At 41.7% G+C, this 18828-nt stretch overlaps 1 protein-coding gene across 7 annotated transcripts in view; it reads left to right on the forward strand.

Moving 5' to 3' along the window:
* The window catches only part of diaph2 (diaphanous-related formin 2), a 344356-nt gene that overhangs the window by 238291 nt on the left and 87237 nt on the right, over positions 1–18828 (forward strand). For all 7 annotated transcript variants that reach the window (XM_047584557.1, XM_047584556.1, XM_047584558.1 and 4 more), the window contains one exon: positions 9665–9789. In XM_047584557.1, coding sequence (XP_047440513.1) covers positions 9665–9789 — 125 coding nt within the window. The remainder of the gene's footprint in view (positions 1–9664; positions 9790–18828) is intronic.

The following is an 18828-nucleotide window of genomic DNA, read 5'->3' on the forward strand; positions in this document are numbered from 1 at the left end:
ATTCAGTTGCCTTCCCATCCCCTGCTCTGCTTTTGCTGTTGTTAAGGACCCACCATAACCAGTCATCTGCAGTGAAAGATAAAACCAGTGTGCTGGGGGGATGCGACCTACCATCTGACAGATGCCTCTTCAGTGTGACTGTTCAGCTTTAAGCCAATAAGAAACAGCTTGACTGTTTTCTCCTCCAACGAATACATTATTCCCATCGAAATCTCATCAATAATGTGGGCCGGCGATGGCAGCCATTGGAATGATTAACATGAGTTTACAGAGCAGTAGTTAGAGGAGATGAAGGAAGGCTGCCCCTGTCAAATCTAAATCAGAGACCGGGTAAATAAAATCCTTAGAATTATGTTTTCATTCAGTGCGTTTTCTATTTTAGCTTTACCTCCTGTGTGTGTTATTGAAGACACTTAAAAGAGCAGTTTTTTCAACCCAAAGTCCACGATATTTATCCTTGCTTAGCATGAATAATAGCCCATTGTTTTTGGTTATTAAAACATACTCAAGCACAGAACTACTCTTAAAAATGCAAGTAGTGTTTAGAAGTTAGTAGAAGGTTTAATACATTAATTAATGAGTTTGAAGCATCTGGTGGTCCTTCGGAAAGAATCAGTCTAACAGTTTCTCTATTTTCAGTCTCGCTGAATCTCCTGGACGTTATTGAATGGGCAAATATATGAATAACATCAGAAGTACACGTAGAACTACAGTAGCTGAATTTGTCTGGAAACCAAGGCCGCAAGCCTGACAAAAAAAAAAAGAAAAACAAAGAAGAGGCAAAAGTACAAAGAAACGTCTTCATCCAGATGTATCCATGACAAATGCTGAGTAATAATCCATGCGATGCAGTTTGTTTTCTAGACAAATACAACATCATGTAGCTGTTGACCCTAGGGTTTTTACTGGACTGAGTGATTGGGGGAACAAATATTTCCCACCAACTGAAAGAGATGAGGGAGGCAAACACAGCGCTTGAGTCATCACCCACCCTCACACTCTTCTTGTGAGTCATTCGGCACCACACATGTGCGGGCAGTTGAGCATTAGAACATCTCATTTCTGAAATATGCTCCGTTGTCAAAGTGGTAATTTAAACAGACAAGTTTTAACAAATGAATGTGAAGGAGAGGCTTAATTCTGGAAATGTGTCCGCAGGATATCAATGTCATTCAGTTCTTTAACCCTTTAGAGTTTAACCTGGACCTAATCCTTAAATGCCCATTGGTTCCTTTGACAGCGTTGTAATGGGTAATTAAGGATACCATTACGTAGTGCATACATTCTGAGTCAGAAGATACATGTGTTGTGATAAATAATTGGCTTCACTGAAATCATTAACTTTATTCAGTGGAGATTTACTTATTTATTTATTTGATCAGATTCAGCCTTATTTTCCAGCCCTCATTATCTCTAGAAAAATATTGCTAAAGAAAACCTCTCATAATTGATTTAGCTGAAACAGCTATTTAGCCATTTTCATCTTCCTTTATTTAAGAACTGTATAGATAGGAGTCCAGCTTGGCTGTCTTAACTGATCAATGTACGGTTACATCAGTTGGATGTAGTGGAATTTCTGTTAATATGTCCATATAAAGAGCTTCCTCTGTCTGGCATCAGTATGTCTCACAGAGGGAGCTCTTGCGCTACAAATGAGAACATAAGAGAAAACCAAATGACAGGAGCAGAAAGAGAGTCTGAGTAAAGAAGAGAACTATGAATGACTAAGACACAGGATGAGGGAGAGACAGGAAATATTAAGCGAGGTGTTTGTGAAGGGAATGTGTGACAAAGCGAAACTTAAAAAGAGGTTAAACGTTTTGAGCACATTTTAACAGCATGTAGCTCTCACCCTTAGACCTTGATAGTAGAAAGAGAAAGAGACGGTAAAATAAGGATGGCGTAAAATAATAATTAAAAAAATAGTTAGTAAATGTTAGAACGGCTGTATAGAAATAGTGCACTTGAAAGGCAAGATTTGCAAACTGATGAGCTGTATGTCTTCAAGTCAGTCCCACCTCTTACTCTGTAGAGAAGTGTGGCAAAAAGGAATCAGGGCTCATTAACTTATGACTTTTACATTACCTTTTCATTGAACCCTGACCTACATGTCCTATGGTGTTAAACCGCTTGCATTTGCTACACTTTCAATACAAAACCAAGGACTCTGAATCTCCTACACTGGTAAAACAAGAAAACACATGAATAAAAGTAGAGATGAACAAATTATAAACAGTTGTTTCACCCAGTTATTGCACAATAAGAAACCTATTTTGTCATTTTGGGGTTTTGAAATGATGCTTAAATGCAGTTACTTTCTTTTATTTCCTTTTAAAAACAATCTAACCTAAATTTTCTGGTTTCCTTTATGGATTTTCTTGGCAAAGACTATCAAGATGACTTTCTTAACCCACTCAACTCTGTGATTTCTCTCTTGGAGCCTTTTACATTTTTTTTCCTCTTTTTCTTTCAGTATTTTCCAGCATATTGTTATGGTTTAATGTCCCATCATTTTTTGCTCACATTAAACCTGTTTTGCCAAAACCAGAGAGCAACTGTTGACAATATGAATTAGGTCATGGCACAAGGCGGCACTGTTGTCAGTCACAATTTCTAATGTAGGAGAACGTAGGACTAAAACCTCTTATTCAGAGCTCCCTCATAGCAAACCCACTAATCACCGCACTTAACACAAACCATATTTTAGCTTCCTGCTCCATGTGTTTTGTATAATTGCAAGAATCCTGCACATGTTTCGGTTTTAGTTTATCTCCGCACAAAACTATTGTCTGAAGCGATTGTGTTTTAACCCTCTCATATGTGGCGACGATAGCAGAGCTGAGAAAGTGCCCATAAATGAGGATGTTGGCAACGACGAGACGATTTAAACCTTCCAGAGCAATCACACTCGTATATATTTCGAGAACGAGAGTCCTGAATATGTCAGGTCAGGCGATAGCTTAGATATCTCAGTGTGTCTGTGTGTCTGCACCCTTGGGCTTACACCCCGGTAATGGCTGCTTGCAGCTACTGCATATTAATTGCTGTTGTTATACTTAATGTTAAATATTTAAAAGCCCGGCTTTGTGTTGTTGCTTCATCTAGCAGTGCTTTTTATAGCCGTAAACGTTGTCGCGGATAAAATGCCATCGACCCGTTTCTCGTCCCTGCCTTTTGCAAATCTCAGACCAGTCAATAAGTCAAGTAAGGTTCTGTGTTTGTTGAATCTAGAAATGTCAAATGAAGTGTGTCCCTTAGAGGTGTCAGGTGAAATAGCCCTGGCTATGTGATAAGGTACAACTTTGAAGTTGTGAATGAGGTTAGAGGCGTGAGTCAACTTCTGCCGGCTATTATGACTGCACATCCCCATCGCTGAGCATCTTTCCTGTCTGGTACGCTCACACAAGTCACGCTCCTCAAGTCGCTGCCTCCGGAATCTCCGTGTTCCTGTGTACGCGGTCAGGTTCAAAGCATTTGACACTATACCTCTTTATCTTTGCTTTAAAATAAGGGGACGTGCTCGTATTTCCTCTTTCATTTGTCGTCTGCAAGACTGCGGACATTAAAATTCTGAGTGAAAATCAATTATCAGATCAGCACATATTCTTATGAGTCATCCGGTGACTTAGCAATCGTTAGCAAACTGTAACTAATCGGTTAGCATGTGTGGCTTCTTCGATTTACCTTGAGTCTTTACCCAGAACTCGTTTCCCATCTATTTCCGTCAGCAGCCAGCCCACAGGACTTTATGAAATAGACACAACACATGCTCGGGTCCTCATGCTACGGTCACCCATCTTCCATTCCCATCTTTCTTGCGCCTCGCCGAAAACTGCAAACATCCGCTCAAATGCTCCTAACTCATAATTTTGTTTGACACCAGAAATGTATCATAAATGACCGCTCAAGTAAATGCACGACAGGTGTCCGGGTGGGTGGTTGTCGAGGTAAGCCATCTCGCCCCTGTGAGTTCCTTATTCTTTTTATTGCGGAGGGCAGAGACGTACGTATAGCCGCAGCACATCACCCTGACTGATTTCCTCAGCACTTCACGGGGAATTGTCATCACCCCAGGTCAATGTCTAAACTTTCCCATGCATCAAAATATATTGTAATTGACTCCATTTGTAATTCCTCCAGAGGTCTGGCACTGGGCTGTAGCTCTGATGGCTGCCAAAAGCAATAAAGTCTCACAGACATGACCCCCATTGTAAACAAGCCCTCCTTGCAGAGTGTGAGGTGCTGTAAAGTGTGCGTGTAGTTTTGTTTTATCTAAATTATTTTCTTTTTTGGGCATCTGGCTGTAGTTTGGGCTTTTGGCTCCAAAACCATGCTAACATTCAGTTGTAGCGAGTTAAAAGCGTTTTCATCTCACATTTTTATACTTCCTAGGTTAATGCGTCTGTGCTTGCCTCTTCTCCATTATAGATCTCAGTGTTAGAATACTGGACTCCCTGATGTTGCAAAATATAGTCTTTTATTTATAGATACCACTGTTAATTGGGAAGGATATATATTATAGATATGCTATAATGCAGTGTAATGTAGCTGCAATAATTCATGATACAGTGATTAATATAATAGCACTGCTAATGAGCTGTAATATATGTATGCTGTCAAGACGGGAATCAGTTGTTTCTATCAGTGTGACAGAATGCGTTTGACCTGAAGCTGGGTGGTTTTTGATTATTTTATTGATTTAAAGAGACGAGGGGGGGGGCGCTGTTTGAGGTGGGTCATTCCTTCTAAACACAAGCAAATCCTTCATTAAGGTAAAACAGTTGTGTTAGATGAATGGTTTTAGGGCAAATTAAAAGAGGAAATAGAGCAAAAGCCAAAAGGGTTTATGTGCTCGCCACTACTGCAACATTGATGGAGAATTGCAATGTTGCACATTGCTTCAACCAAACTAATTGTGATCCTTATTTTCCAGTATGATGTAATAATTGTATGTCTTCCGTTCGCGTGTGATCATATATAATATAAAATAACTAGTCTTTTTTTTAAATAATTCACATACTGTTAAATGATCTAAAGAAGCAACTATTTTTTTTTTGTTTTGTTTTTCACGCCAAAGACAAACCGTACGAGTTAATGCTGCGCCTCCAGGTTTCCTCCAGCTCCTTTGTTTACGCTGTCCATTAAATTTCCGCATTTGCCACTTTTCTCCTGCCTGCTGTTTTTAACATCACATGATCCAAGGTAATCAGAAAGAACAATGTGACTTCTTTGTCACAGCAACAGTATCGCTTTCACTGCTGCAACTTGAGCTGCTTTGATTCCCGCTGAAAGGGGAACACATAGAGTTGTGTTTATCCTCTTGTCTCTTTCCTCTGCTGTACAGTAGTGTGCCTCCCACTTCATCTCATATTCACTTTCAGGTGCCACCAGCAGATAAGAAGGGGGGGAAAAAAGACAAATGGTGTTTTTTGTTATGTTTTTTTTTTTTTTTTTTATTGTGGAAAAATACAATTCTGTATAATCTTAAAGAGCATGGGGTTATTTAAAATAACTGTAATTTTAACCAAACATCCTTAAGAAGACATATGATCCATCATTGTCTTAGGATCATTTTGCTGATCAATAACCAATTTTACCCCGGTGTGATGAATATGCCCTTTAGACGGCATTATCTTATGGTCATGTGCAGAGTTCCCTGAAGGTCGTCCTGTCTTCCCGTCCTACGTTTTGTATGCGACGAGGTTTGAAGCGAACATAACAGGAACGTACAGGCTAAGATCGCCTCCTTTATGGTGTGATCATCTCTGGATCTTAGGAGATCCTCTACATATGAAGTGCTGATGTTATCATGGCCACACCCCTCTCAGCCAAACAGATTTATCTGTGGAGGAATACGCTCTGAGATGTCAAAGACTGCTGGTTTTAAATCATGTACACATGTCCCAATTATGCATGTGGAAATAAATCTCCTCATTTTTATCAATTCCCTGCCATAAATCTTGGTCCTAATGGCTGAACCAGTTGACCTTGTCCTCACCCCCACCGCTGAAGCATTAATGTCTCGGTTTAAATTGTATGCAGAGGACACACAGGTTCGCCGTGTTTGCTACGTCCTTGTTACACAGAATTTATAAAAACAGAAGCCGCTTTTTGTGAAATCTGCATATTTTCTTCTTGCGTCCGAGGGAACGCACATCTCTTCTACGGAGAAATTCTCAGTTTTGCCTTCCTCTGCTCGTCATAAACCCACTCCACAACGTACACTTACTTGGATAAGGTGATAAATTCACTTATGATTGACCTTCTCCTTTGTTTTTATGTTGCATTCGTCTTTGTTTTCACAAGTGTGTAGATTATTTAAAAGTCGATCTTTTATGCGACGTTGGCGGCAACGTTCAAAATAAATCTCAATTTCTTTTGTAACCTTTGGCGGCACGGCAAGAGCACTGGTTGAAAGATTGGTATTATTTGTGTATAAATCAAAATGAAAATTGCCCCCTTCTACAAATGACTGAATAGAAAGTTGACATCTCCACATTATAGCGGTTGATTTGGTACTGTGAGCTGCACAGTATTTTTCCCTGGCAGTTTTATTTGAAGGAAACAGGGCAAAGCTTAATGAAATGTGTTTGCTTTTGTCTTTTGTTCTTAGGAATGAGTAATGCGTGAGCAGCCGGTATTATTGAGCTCGTATCGATAAATGAAGGATGTTGACCAAAGTTTTTTTTCTTCTTCTGTTATTCAAACCTGAGTTTTTCAAATGGCCTTTTTCTTCCACGTACTCTTTGTTGTCCCCCATTCATCACTCCACCTCTGCAGTTATTCCTGTTTTTTTTTATTTTATTTTTTTTGAATATACACATATCGTTAAAGTCACTCTCAGGTCTTCCTCGCATCCATCTCTGGAAAACACAACCCTGATTCTCCTCTGTTCCTCCTCTGATCCACTTGGAATGAGTATTGAGACGATAACATGGTTTGTCCCCTGAAAATAGCAGTGTTATTTCTGTGGTAATTTTACTAATGATATCCCAAATGAGTCTGTACTGGATTCTGTAGAAGGGTAGTGATATTAATATAGATGTATCTCTGAAATGAAAAAGCCCAGCCACTCCAATAAGCCAACCAATCCCTTTCCATCAAAATATTACGTTATCAGTTTGAATAATTTCATCTGCTCTTTAGCCGCTATATTTATGTGTGCCCCTTTATCTCGTCGGTGAGCGGCTTATGTGTAATCTATATTCTGAAACGTAGTCCCATGGCTTCGTTCTGATCCCATAAACCACTCCCCTGAAAAACTTAACAGTTAGTTTGAACCATTTTTTTCGACCTCTGTAGTTACTATAATCAGCGTTTCCGCCAAATCAACCAAGACGCCCCTGAAGCAACCGCATCGACAGACAAACAGCATCGAACGACAAAACCCTCCCCGTGGCTTCATGTCAGAGTAATTGTTTATTCCCTTGCATCACGTGGCCACTTCTCCCACTGTTCACTTTTCCGATTTCACCATTAGTGAGGCTGAGATGATCGTGACAAGAGCATGTGGCTCTCAAAGGCCCCATCAGTGTGGAGAAACAGGCTATGTGATAGTGTGGTTTTCTCGCTGTCATTCCCAGGAGTCGCAAAAACTGAGGAGGAGGGACCGTGAATTCTCCCAGTCCGTGCGCCCGCCCAGCTAGCTGTAAGCTCTAATAATGACAGTGACCTCAGCCCTCACTCTTATTACATTGCTTCTCGAGTGATCACAGCAGCCAGCCTGTGCTCCTCTCCGTGTGTGTTCTTGCGGGGATGCGCCTTCGATGCCTCGGTGTTTGTGTTGGAGGTTGTTTCAGTGTAGAGGGAGCGCAATATTGCCTTCCGATCTTATTGTCGGGAAAATGAGACGAGGCGCAGGCCCAAGCTGTGTAAAGCAAGAAAAGGTTGACCCTGATGTCACCGGGGCCACGTCTGATCGCAGCTTGCCTATTACTTCCTTAGCACTTCAGTTACAGTGGAGTGGACGGACAGTCCTTGCAGACGCCGCGGTGTTGTCCGTGAAAAAGCTAAAGTTGCCTCCGGTCGCCTTTATTGGTCCCAGCTGAGGGCATTAAATCAGAGTTCGAAACAAATGATAATGATTGGCCGTGTGATTGCTTCGGTCGATCCGTTTTGCTGTCAGAACATGGAGAAACTCAGAGCCGGACTTGATGACCTTCTGTGCAAGTTATAACTGTGAAGATCAAGATTCTAAGAGGTTTCACAACCCTGTGACCGCTGATGTTGTTCAGGTCCGGCCATTGAGCTTTGAATGGGTGTAGAAACGGCCGTGTGAATGTGTGAATATGGCTCACATGCTGCAGCTTCAAAACAGGGAAATAAACGTTAAAATTTTTGGTAACCCCATGAGCTTTCATCTGACTTTTCCATCCATTTCAATCAGCTCTTTGTCAGGCCAAAGATCTCATTGAAATAGCTATGCTGTCTACTCAAATAGTTTTGTGCATCTGCCTTCGTCTATGACCAGAGTTCACCATCAGCCCAAGATATGAATGACTGAATGAATGAATGTACTTGTACCGGTCAGCATCAAAAATCTTCACATAATCGCAAACATATACAAAAAAAGAACAAGATTTAAGTTCACAGTCATATATTACATACACTGGCAAGTGATCACTGATATCATTTATTAGTATTCCACTGAGGACATCGCCCTCTAAACAATTAGTGTAAATATTATCTATAATTGTTGCTGATTTAGCTGTTGTTCTACTTGGTTTTGTGATGGTAGGGTATAAACTCATACTGTACGTTGCAGCACCAAAGTCATCAATTGATTCTATTTTGTTGGGATTTAATAGGTCAATATTGAAGTCACCGCAAATGGAAGCAATCTTCTGTTCAGTGTTTGCAAACAAACCTTCCATGGCATTTTTAAAATGTCCTGTACTGGAGCTGATGGCTCTGTAAACACAGCTGACGGTGGTAATATAATCTGGTTACCCTTGTTTCTCAAAGGTGGTGTACTAGGTTTTAGCAGTAGACTGAACACTACCTTCAAGACGTATTTATTTTATACATACGCAATATCGCTGTCAATTGATGTAGCCTCATAAACTGAAACAAATCTGAATTTCAAATATTAACAGCATGAATATTTATCTTGAAATACATCAAGGTGTGTGTTTTAGTCACTGACTTTTAATTTAGTTTTTCTTTTTAGGACGAGTTATTTTTAAAGGTTTCTGTGTGTGTGTGTGTGTGTGTGCGCGCGCGCGCGTGTCAATAAAACTAAACCCTTAACAGCAACCTAAACATGGCACTGCATCCACGCTCCTGTCCCGTCTGATCCCCTAAGACGGTGGTTGCTGTTTGAAGTCTCTACTTGAAAGGCCTGATCTGAATACTGTGGATTCCACAGCAACTCTGCAAACAGTGATTACAGACTGATTAATGAGCCACTGTAGACACACACGTACACTGTACACACACGTTCGCACACGCTTGCTTTCTAGGCCATATACAAATGGAATATGCAGGAGTCAGTGTGTCCCCACGTACAGAGCCTCACTCGGTCACAGATGATTTTTTCTATTATTATTATTTCATTTTAAAGTTTCCAGGGATCTTTGATTTGGGATTCGCTGTGGAGAGCTACTTGATTAGAACCCCAGCATGTGTCCGGCTAATCAATGCCTCTGTTGTCCTTTTTCCACAGTGTCCGCTGAGATCCTAAAGACCAGCCTGACCACCATGGAACGTCACATCCAGAGGCTCGAGAACGACATTGAAAACTTCCCCAAAACAGATGACCCGCAAGATAAGTTTGTGGAAAAGATGTCTATATCCTTTTTTCATAGTGGACATTTCCACACCGTGCACAGGTTTATACTTAGCTTTCCTAGTCAACAACACATGCATCCAAGCGTATTAGGGCAGTCTTTGTCCTAGTTTGGCAAACGGCGGCGGTGTGGTGAAGGTGTGTGCTGTTTGTGTTGTGCCTGGCAGTGGTAAGCAGTTTAAGTCACTTGGTGTGATAGGTGGCACCCTAGGGAACTCGGGGAATGGATCTGGCTGCCTTGCTGTGAGATGTTGATCAGATCTCCCTCTTCACTCCTCCCCGGGTCCCAAGAGCGAAATCATGCCTGTGGCTATTTTTACTGCACTCTGCCACCGCTGCCTGTCCCCTGGGGGACTCTAATAGGGGCTCCAGCCCCTCACACCAACTTATCGCCTATTCCTGATTTCATCTCCTGCCCGGCCACAAGCCTCTCCACACAACCAACCGTGCTCTATCTTTTCTCGTGGCACCTCTCCTGTTTTGATAACAGAGTGTTTCACTTAAAGCCGAGCATTTCTGCTCCCAAATTGAATTAGCCATGTCTCTGCACTTTCTTGAATGCCCTTTCTGAGAGGAAAGGTCCTCGCTGTGTAGGCTTGATCAATGATGAAAATCAAGTCTGTTGTCAGTTACCCTGAGGCAAGGGTACCTTTTATGAAAAAAAAAACAAACAAACAGTGAAGCATTCAGCAGGGTCTTCTTTGTTTGTTTCTAACATTATTAAGAAAAGAAAGGATTAGTCTGGAGTAATTTAGAAAGTGAGTAGGCGTTTCCGTATGCTGGGTGCTTACAGTATAAGACAGCATTTAACCTGGGTTTTGCTTCCTTTTAACTTAGATTTATTTCAGCTGAGCTTGCACATTGGGTGGTATAAGAGTAATGGGCTGCTAACACATTAACAACCTGCTCCCAGTCAAAAAAAGAAAAAAAAAGGACATTTAAATTTGTATAATTAAAAAAAACTGAAGCAGAGAACCTCCCTGGTGGCGCCTTGGAAGCAGAGCAGGCAGGCGAAAAAAAAAAAAAAAAAAAAAACTCCTCTGCCCCCCCCCCAATGTCAGTATTGATTCCCAAGCTCCTTTGAGGACGAGATGTTTGAGTGAGAGGAAATGGAGAAGTGTAGATATACTGCAGTGTTGCTCTCCTTCACTGTCTGGAGTTCCTCCCTGGGGGGTTCCGCAGAGAAGCTGGCTGGCCATGACCTGAAACACCCGACTTCCTTCTCTCTCTCTCTCTCTCCCCCCATCCCACCTGAGTTTTGGTGCCGGGAAGGAGGCTCAGTAGGATTGAATAAGATCTATGTTGTCTCTTGGTTTAGTTAAATTGGGAACCAGTAGGAAAGCACTGAAGAGCATATATTTATTTAATTCCCCATCTGTGCTCCATTTCTGAGTGTTTTCATAATGGTTAATGGTGCAGTGGTTTCAATCCCCTTGTTGTATACATACTTATTAGATCATAAATTTCATGATTATATATATATATATCATAGTGATTCAATTAATAATGTGTTCATGATAGCATAGGGTAAGGAAGATTATGCTATCTGATTTCTCCTTCTCGGTTGTTTTACCTTGACATTTACCGTTAAGTAGGCAACAATATGAAGAATATGAGGAATAGAATTCCGTTTTTGTGATTTGTTTGTCACAGTGGGATGCTAATGAGTCTTGATTTAGCTCCCTTCTCTTAGGTTTGTCACCCAGGACTGTTTTTATACCACTCTAAACCTCTAAAGATATCAGATGTTGAGCTTTTTTTTTTTGTTTGTTTTGTTTTTTTTTTTGTTTTTTTTTTCCAAGCGAGCATGGTGATGGGATGAAACCGCACGCACATGGAGCAAACAGAGAGATTAAAAGATAGAAACTGGAGATTTGATTGATTTGCCGAGGTTTTTAGTACCACTGTTTTCAGTGAGTTTAGGTAGCACTCAAAGCTGCGCTGCTCAGCTAAGTGTGAGAACAATTACGGTGTGAAATACAGTGCTGTGTATTTTGGGTAGACGTTTCCTTCTGTGCTCATAGGATATTGGAGTCAAGGCACACATACCTTTTAAAATTTTATCGTGGGTTTAAAAAAAAAAAAAAAAGATGAGTGTTTCTTGAAGCATGACAGATGGAGGAACAACAACAGCTAAAAGTCATGCACTGAATGCTTGAGCAACCCTGAGGAAGTTAAGTGAAGCTGTTGTCTTGACTGTTGGGTACTGCAATGAATGACTCAGTCTGAATGTGAGTTTTTTTGTGTGTGTGTGTGTAAAAGAGGGAGGCAAAGAAACTTACAGAGCATGTATAGGTGACTACATATGCCTCTTGTCATTTTTTTCAGAGATTAATTTCAGCCGATATGTGCTCCAAAGCTGCAGAGTTTTAATTAAACTTTCAACAACAAATTATGTTGTCTATTTTTTCCCCCCACGATGCATGATTAGTGGTGCTAATTTGTTTAAGCTTCAGAAATTTCAGATTTTTTTCCATTAAATACTCTGATAGATCTCCACTGCAAACAGCTGTGAGAATCGGTCATCTCCATCAGTGATCAAATGTGCTTATTTTTCAGAGGAAATTATTCCGTTAAATAACCGGAAGAGAGAGAGAAAGAAGGAAAGAAAGAAAGAACGAAAGAAGAGCTCAGTGGAAGCACTTCATTTGGCTTTATTGATACATTTTTCTCCTTCCATTACTTTAATGTATGCAAATGACCAAATGGGGTGTTTGTTCAGCAGTTTAGTGATCTCTATCTGTCAGAAGTAATGGGGGCCCACAAAGGCTGTAGAGTTGAGGCACAAGCCCCCAGAGAGCCCTATTTCACCACAGAGGCTATTGCTGTAATGTGAACACGCGCACACGCGCGCGCCTCCGTACGTGCATTTGCTGCTGGATATGATAGAATAGAGTGGGACTCTGCATACTAGAATATTGATGTAGTGAGGTGGTTTGATGGGGACGATGAAAGATTGGACTGAATCTTGATGAATGCCTGGACGTGTCCAATACATCTCCATGCGCTGTACCCAATGACTTAACCCAACCTACCGATATTTAGCTTAACCTTTTATTTCCCAGAATCCCACAGTAAAATCACGTCATTTTCTCCCATGTTCACACAGTGAGTGATGAGGACATATCTTCAGGGACCAGTGTCATTGAGATGTGTTGAGCGCGTTTGCATATAGAGCGATTTGTTCGTCGCCCGTCTCTTAGTAGCTGACAGTTTGGCCGCTAGTGGACATTTCAGGCTGGTTTCCTCAATAACCCTATAGTATCTTTCCAACAATAAGACATTTAAATGTGTATCGTTTGTGATGCATAGACGAAGCTAGCTAGCTCTTGTTGCTCTCACCGTTCTCTGTTTTGCATACAAGATACCGTGCATGCCTCAGCTGCATCCGGGTACACCTGACAATCCAAGCCGCCTATTAGCACGGAGAATCTGGTGATGAGAACATCTGTATCACTTGCCCCCAATTTACATCTTCTCATTCACATCGTGTTAGTTCCACTCGGTACCTAGCTACTTCGTGTCATCAAAATTTTCCTTTTTGGCTGCAAGTAGCTAAACTCCATAGTACCTTGTTGCCACATCGCTGCTCATCTCTTTCTGTATGTAAGTCCTCTCAGACTGAATTTGCCTGTTAGAGTAACTGAATGTCAGATAGTTGTGCTAAAATAAAAAGGGAATTTTAAGGCTGAAAGGTTAGCAACCCTGTACCCTCAAGCCGATGCTGTAGCAAAGAGGTTTGTTTCCATGGTAATTACCGGTGACACCTGCTGTGAAGAGACAAAAGGAGACAGGAAAAAACAGTGATTTCTAGATTCCTGGTAGTGTTGCTGTGTATTTTTAATCTGTTCTTGTCATCTTGTTGATGTTGTTTTTTTGCCCTTTCTTTTACTGTTTTTACACACTGTTTTTCACCGTTTTATTCATGCGTGGTGCTCCTGTTTGCTGCTGCTGCCATTTTATTCCAAATAATTCTCGATTTGTGTGTGTGTGCGTGTGTGTGCGTGTGTGTGTAGTATTGTGCCACAGTTTCCCCAGCACAACATCCCTGTAGCTTTTGAACACTCACACCTGTCTGTGTGAACAGAGCTGAGGGTCTTAAGGCTGTTTCTCATGGTCATGCTTTTAGTTTGAAAATAGCCACTACTTTACCTACAAGTTTATTTAGTCAAGTCGTAAGTCAGCCAAGAGCTGAAAAGCTGGACGTTGCGTTCCTTTTTGTGCTATATTACGTTGATGGTGTTTCTACGATACGTGCTGAGATCCTGCTTTTTGAGCCTTAGTAACAAATCTGAAATAGGTAGTGATACTTTTGTCAAGCGGAGCCTGAAGTTGTAGGGTTCGAGCCCACACAGTGTCACTTTCTCCAGCTGGTTTAGTGCTCCCACACAGGGTCAGCCAATTTTCCCCGCCTCGGGGGCGAGCCTGTAATGCCACCTTTGTGGCTTCACAGTCAACAGACACATTTATACAGGTACCACATTTTTGTTGTTCTCAGTGTCTTCTGCCTGATTTAGTTCACACTTCAAGGGAGGAGGTTCACTACAATGTGTTTATGGATGGCTCTTGTCAAACTGCAACTGTTGGAGACTCCGGTGGCTTCAGGCAAGGTATGTGTACAGGTGCAGCAATCTCTTGTATCAGCACCAGGCACTTAAGGTCAAATAAATGGTTGTTAGTGAAACAATTGCTCCACTTAGCAGCCTGCTGAGTTTAAACCACAGAAACATCCCCTTGTTTCAGTTTAGTACAGTTCCATTTGTTTGAATGAGAAGCAAGTAAGATTATTTACAGAATCATCCCGTTTGTATGTTTATGTCTAATAAAACTGGGTTAAAACATGCTGGTGGCATTTTGGGTAGCTCCTCATGAATTTTAAAGCAAAAATACTTCAACACCCTCCCTACTTGCCACACATAAGCTCGCTCTTATAATCACCAGCTTCCTCCAAGTCCCCCCCCAACCCTTGTGTTTTCCACCACTAATGAAATTCACTGTAAACTGTGTGGCCAATTAAGTAAAGCACAGATAAACCATGGAGCCTTTTAATTACCCAAAATTCAGCGGAAATCAGTGCGAATAAGTAGAGGTGCTTAAAGCGGTCTTACTCCCGGCCCTAGATCTGCTTCTGTGGCTCTCACCTCAGTGTTTATGTACAGGAACAGATGAAGAGAAATGCTCGGGTACTGCAACAGACAGTTACAAATGCCAAGACTAATGCTTATCTTAGCTTATGAATTCTAGGCGCCAGAGGAGTCAATACGTGCATTAGTGCAGTAGTCATAGCCCTCCAACACTCTAGTGGGCGCTGTGGACTGGAAATATGTAACATGCTGGTGTTTGTAAAAGGTTTAATAGTGGTTTTAAGTTGGTATTATATATCATTGTTTAACATGTTTATTATTAAATTATCAAGACAGAAAAGGCAGTGGTTTTGTTTAGGTCTCCACAACCACAAAGCAAGTTGCTAACAAGTAGCTGCATGTGGTTAACATCGAACGCAAACAGTGCTTAATGGTCCAGATTTTGAGAGTTCAAATTTCAAGAGGTGGGAGCGGGATGCAATTAACATAAAAGAGAGAGTTTCTTGGCATATGTGCACCTTTTATTTTTGGTTACTGCAGAGAAAAATAACAGAATGGGGATGTTATTATTCATTCTGTTCTAGATGTTGTTCCACTACATAATAAAAATAAAAACGTGCGGCATTTTTACAGCATTTTTAATTATCTTAAGTAAGCCATGGGCTGTCATGGCTTCAGAGAGATATAAAAATTAAAAGGACAAACACTATAACTTCTGTCTGTATTTACAGTGTTTATAACCCTTTGTTTACTCCCTGCACTAATTTCCTACTCTGTCATAGTACTATACAGTGCCACACATACTGCGCTGTCAGGACCCATGTACTGTTCCATTGCAATATATGCTACAAGCCATATTACATTTTTTATGTTACTGTTGTAATAATGTCAGCTCGGCCATTCATTATTGCAGATTTAAATTTTGTGTTTATTTGTTTTGGACCATTCTTTGGTCTATAAAAAGAAAATAAACTCTATGATCTTCTTAATATACCCTCACTGCAGCTAAAGGTTCATCATCCATTCTGTACATTTGCTCATGGTTTGGGACATAAATACACAAGCAATTTCTTATAGCCTTAAAGTTTAAGATGTACACCTGGTTTAAGGCTAGTGTAAGGGTGGCTGTTTGGTAAATAAGTAGGGGTCAGTTTAGAGTGTCATCATTAATCATTTTAGTGCAATTTATTGTGTATTATGTGATCATACAGTATTATTTCCTGTTGGAACATGTGACTCTTTAACCAGATGACATATTGTATACTGCATAGGACATACTCTGTTTCAGCACTTATTTTCACTGAATTTTTAGAATATTAAAACTAGGACTTTGCAAATGTGCTCTAATAATGCTCCCCAAAATACAACTGATACATAACACTGCAATTTATGTCGACTGGAAGTGTTTGCAGTCTCTGTGGTGCGCTTCCATCGCCTTCTCTGTCGTCCGTCTTGTTCACCACTGCCAGACAGACTGTTTCTGTGCCCTCAGGTCATATGAGAGAATTTCCTAGAAGTTCGGCAATCAGTATCTTGTTAGGCTCTGACACTTGGCCTGATGTGGCAGCTCCATTAACCAGTAGAGTAAACTTGCTGACAGACTGCTCGGACTGCAGCCTCCAGAGGCAGGAGGAGGTGTGGCAGCGGAATACAAGAGTACACCCATGATGTACTCTGGATATAGCCCTTTGCTCCAGAGTGAACAACTGTCATATTCTACTGATAAAGCCTCCATGCCTTGCCAGTCCTAGAGGACGTCCTTTGGGATCCACTGTGTCCTGTTGGGATTCCTTCCTGCTCCCCTGAATCTCAATCCTTCCTGCCATATACATTCTTATGACTGCTTGTGTGAGGCTGACATACAGTACTCAGGGTTAAGTAGTAATAGGCGGTACATGCAGAGCTGATAAATCAAGTTGTTGTTTTCCGAATGGAAAATAATTTTGTTAATCTATCTTCTTGTTTCCATGTGTTGCTCAGCTGCTGTATAGCTTTGCTGCTATTGACCCAGGTCTCCACTGATTATTTCTGCTCTACTGAAAGTCAAGCTAAGGACCCAGTGGCAGAGGCTCCAATCTGCACCTCATTACTTCCCCAAAAGGCCTGGGCTTAGTGCAGGGTAATAGACAGAGGCCCATGCGCCCTCATTTGTCATGGGCTCCTGGGTTTGATGCAAAGCCCCCCTTGAGCACTTGTTGCTGAGCTCTAATCCTGCAGTAGACACCAGCCACGCTTCTCTGCTTAGCCATCCCCACTCTCTACCGTCATGGCTCATGATTTCACTTTCATTTGATGTTTTAATGAAATCCCTGAGACTCAGGTGAATGGCAGGCCCATTGTTGCCAAATTATTCTATCAAATGCATGTTGAAGGGAAACGTGACTGGAGTTATTTTTTTCTTGTAAATATGAGCCAGTGAGGCTTTACACTGTTTGTCAGCATGTGGATCCACAGTAGAAGACGGCTGACGCAGATGGGTCACGGTACTAGAATAAAACATAAATGGTACTGTTTTTTGTTCTCGGTAGCCTCCATTCATTCAGAATATATAACTACTGCAGGTGCAGAAGTTCATTGTGCAATGAGATGAGTGTATTGTACTTTACTTTCTGCTGGTGGATAGTGTACGTAGCAGGCTAACAATTATTTATTTGGAGTGTGTTACCGTGTAGCTGTGTTTGTTGTGTCTTATTGCAAATAAGTGCGACAGGGCAGTGCCCAAAGAGTGGGGAAACTCCTTTATGGAAAGGCCTGAGTATCATTAGCTGAAGTTGCTGTGTTTGCCAGTTGAAAGCCACTCTAAAATGTAAATCAAGTGCCCAAACACTTCATCTCCTTCCCCCCCAGTAATATTATTCCTTTCTTGCCGATGCTGTCGAGGGAATATGGTGTTGTTCTGCTGTTTGCTACTGGGCTCTCTGTTGATTTCTGACTTTGCTCCGTGGTGGCTATCTATTCTCTCCCTTGACAGGGACCCACGGATCACTGCGCCTACATGTCTGCAGGCCGTCTCTCCAGCAGGCCGCCAGTACACGCGGCCACGCAAACCATTTGTCGAACTTATTGACTGGATTGGCTCGCTTCAGAGCAATTAGGTGCTTCATTATGCAAATAGAGTGCACTAATTGCCGCACGTTTGCTAACTGATTATAAGATACGTAATATGGTTGACATTAGCGTCGCCTCAAAAGATGTGGTCTTCAGCGGTTTAAGACGTGCACCTTGCGAATGAATTAATGACGGCGAATAACACAGCGGGCCAATTTCCTCGGCACGTCACCGTGGGCTCCGCTCGGCAAATTTGAGACACAATAGAAAAGTCGGCGGAGAAAGAGATCGCTAATTAAAATGAATCCGTGACAGTCAGATACACTAACAGTTACAAACGGCAATCTGATGGTAGTCAACAGGGGATTCTCCATTAATTGGCAAAATGAGGCTCATCAATCACTCAGAGGGGGAGTGCTGCACAGACAGTATCCTGTCAGAGTCACCCACTGTGGGGGGAGCAGCACGACGTGTGTCTCAGGGACAGAGTCATGTAGAGAAGGAACAGTTTCTTCTCATCTCTCTCTCCCTCTCTCCCCCCCTCTCCCCGCCTCCCTCCCTCCCTCTCTCTCCCTCCGATTCCGTTTCTCGCCACATGTGGCTCTCAGTAGACATCTCTCCAACTCGTTCTGACAGGCTTTGTTTTTCCTTGTCGCATTTCAAATGGGGATTGGCTGGCATTCTCTGCCAGTCAAGGCCCAGACAGAATTGTCAAAACACGCTGTTGAATTCCAGCTTTTAGAGGATACTCTTTGCTGATGACATGTGCTCAGGGGCTGGTAACGCCATACTACTCCTTCACATGAACACGGGTACGGCAGATTTTCTATACGGGAGAGCCTTGATCGTTTCGCTGAATTAAAAACAACTTCTTGTCCAACGCTGACATCCATCTCTGAAGACGTATTT

Source organism: Mugil cephalus, chromosome 5 (genome assembly GCF_022458985.1).
Source record: "Mugil cephalus isolate CIBA_MC_2020 chromosome 5, CIBA_Mcephalus_1.1, whole genome shotgun sequence".
NCBI lineage: Eukaryota > Metazoa > Chordata > Actinopteri > Mugiliformes > Mugilidae > Mugil > Mugil cephalus.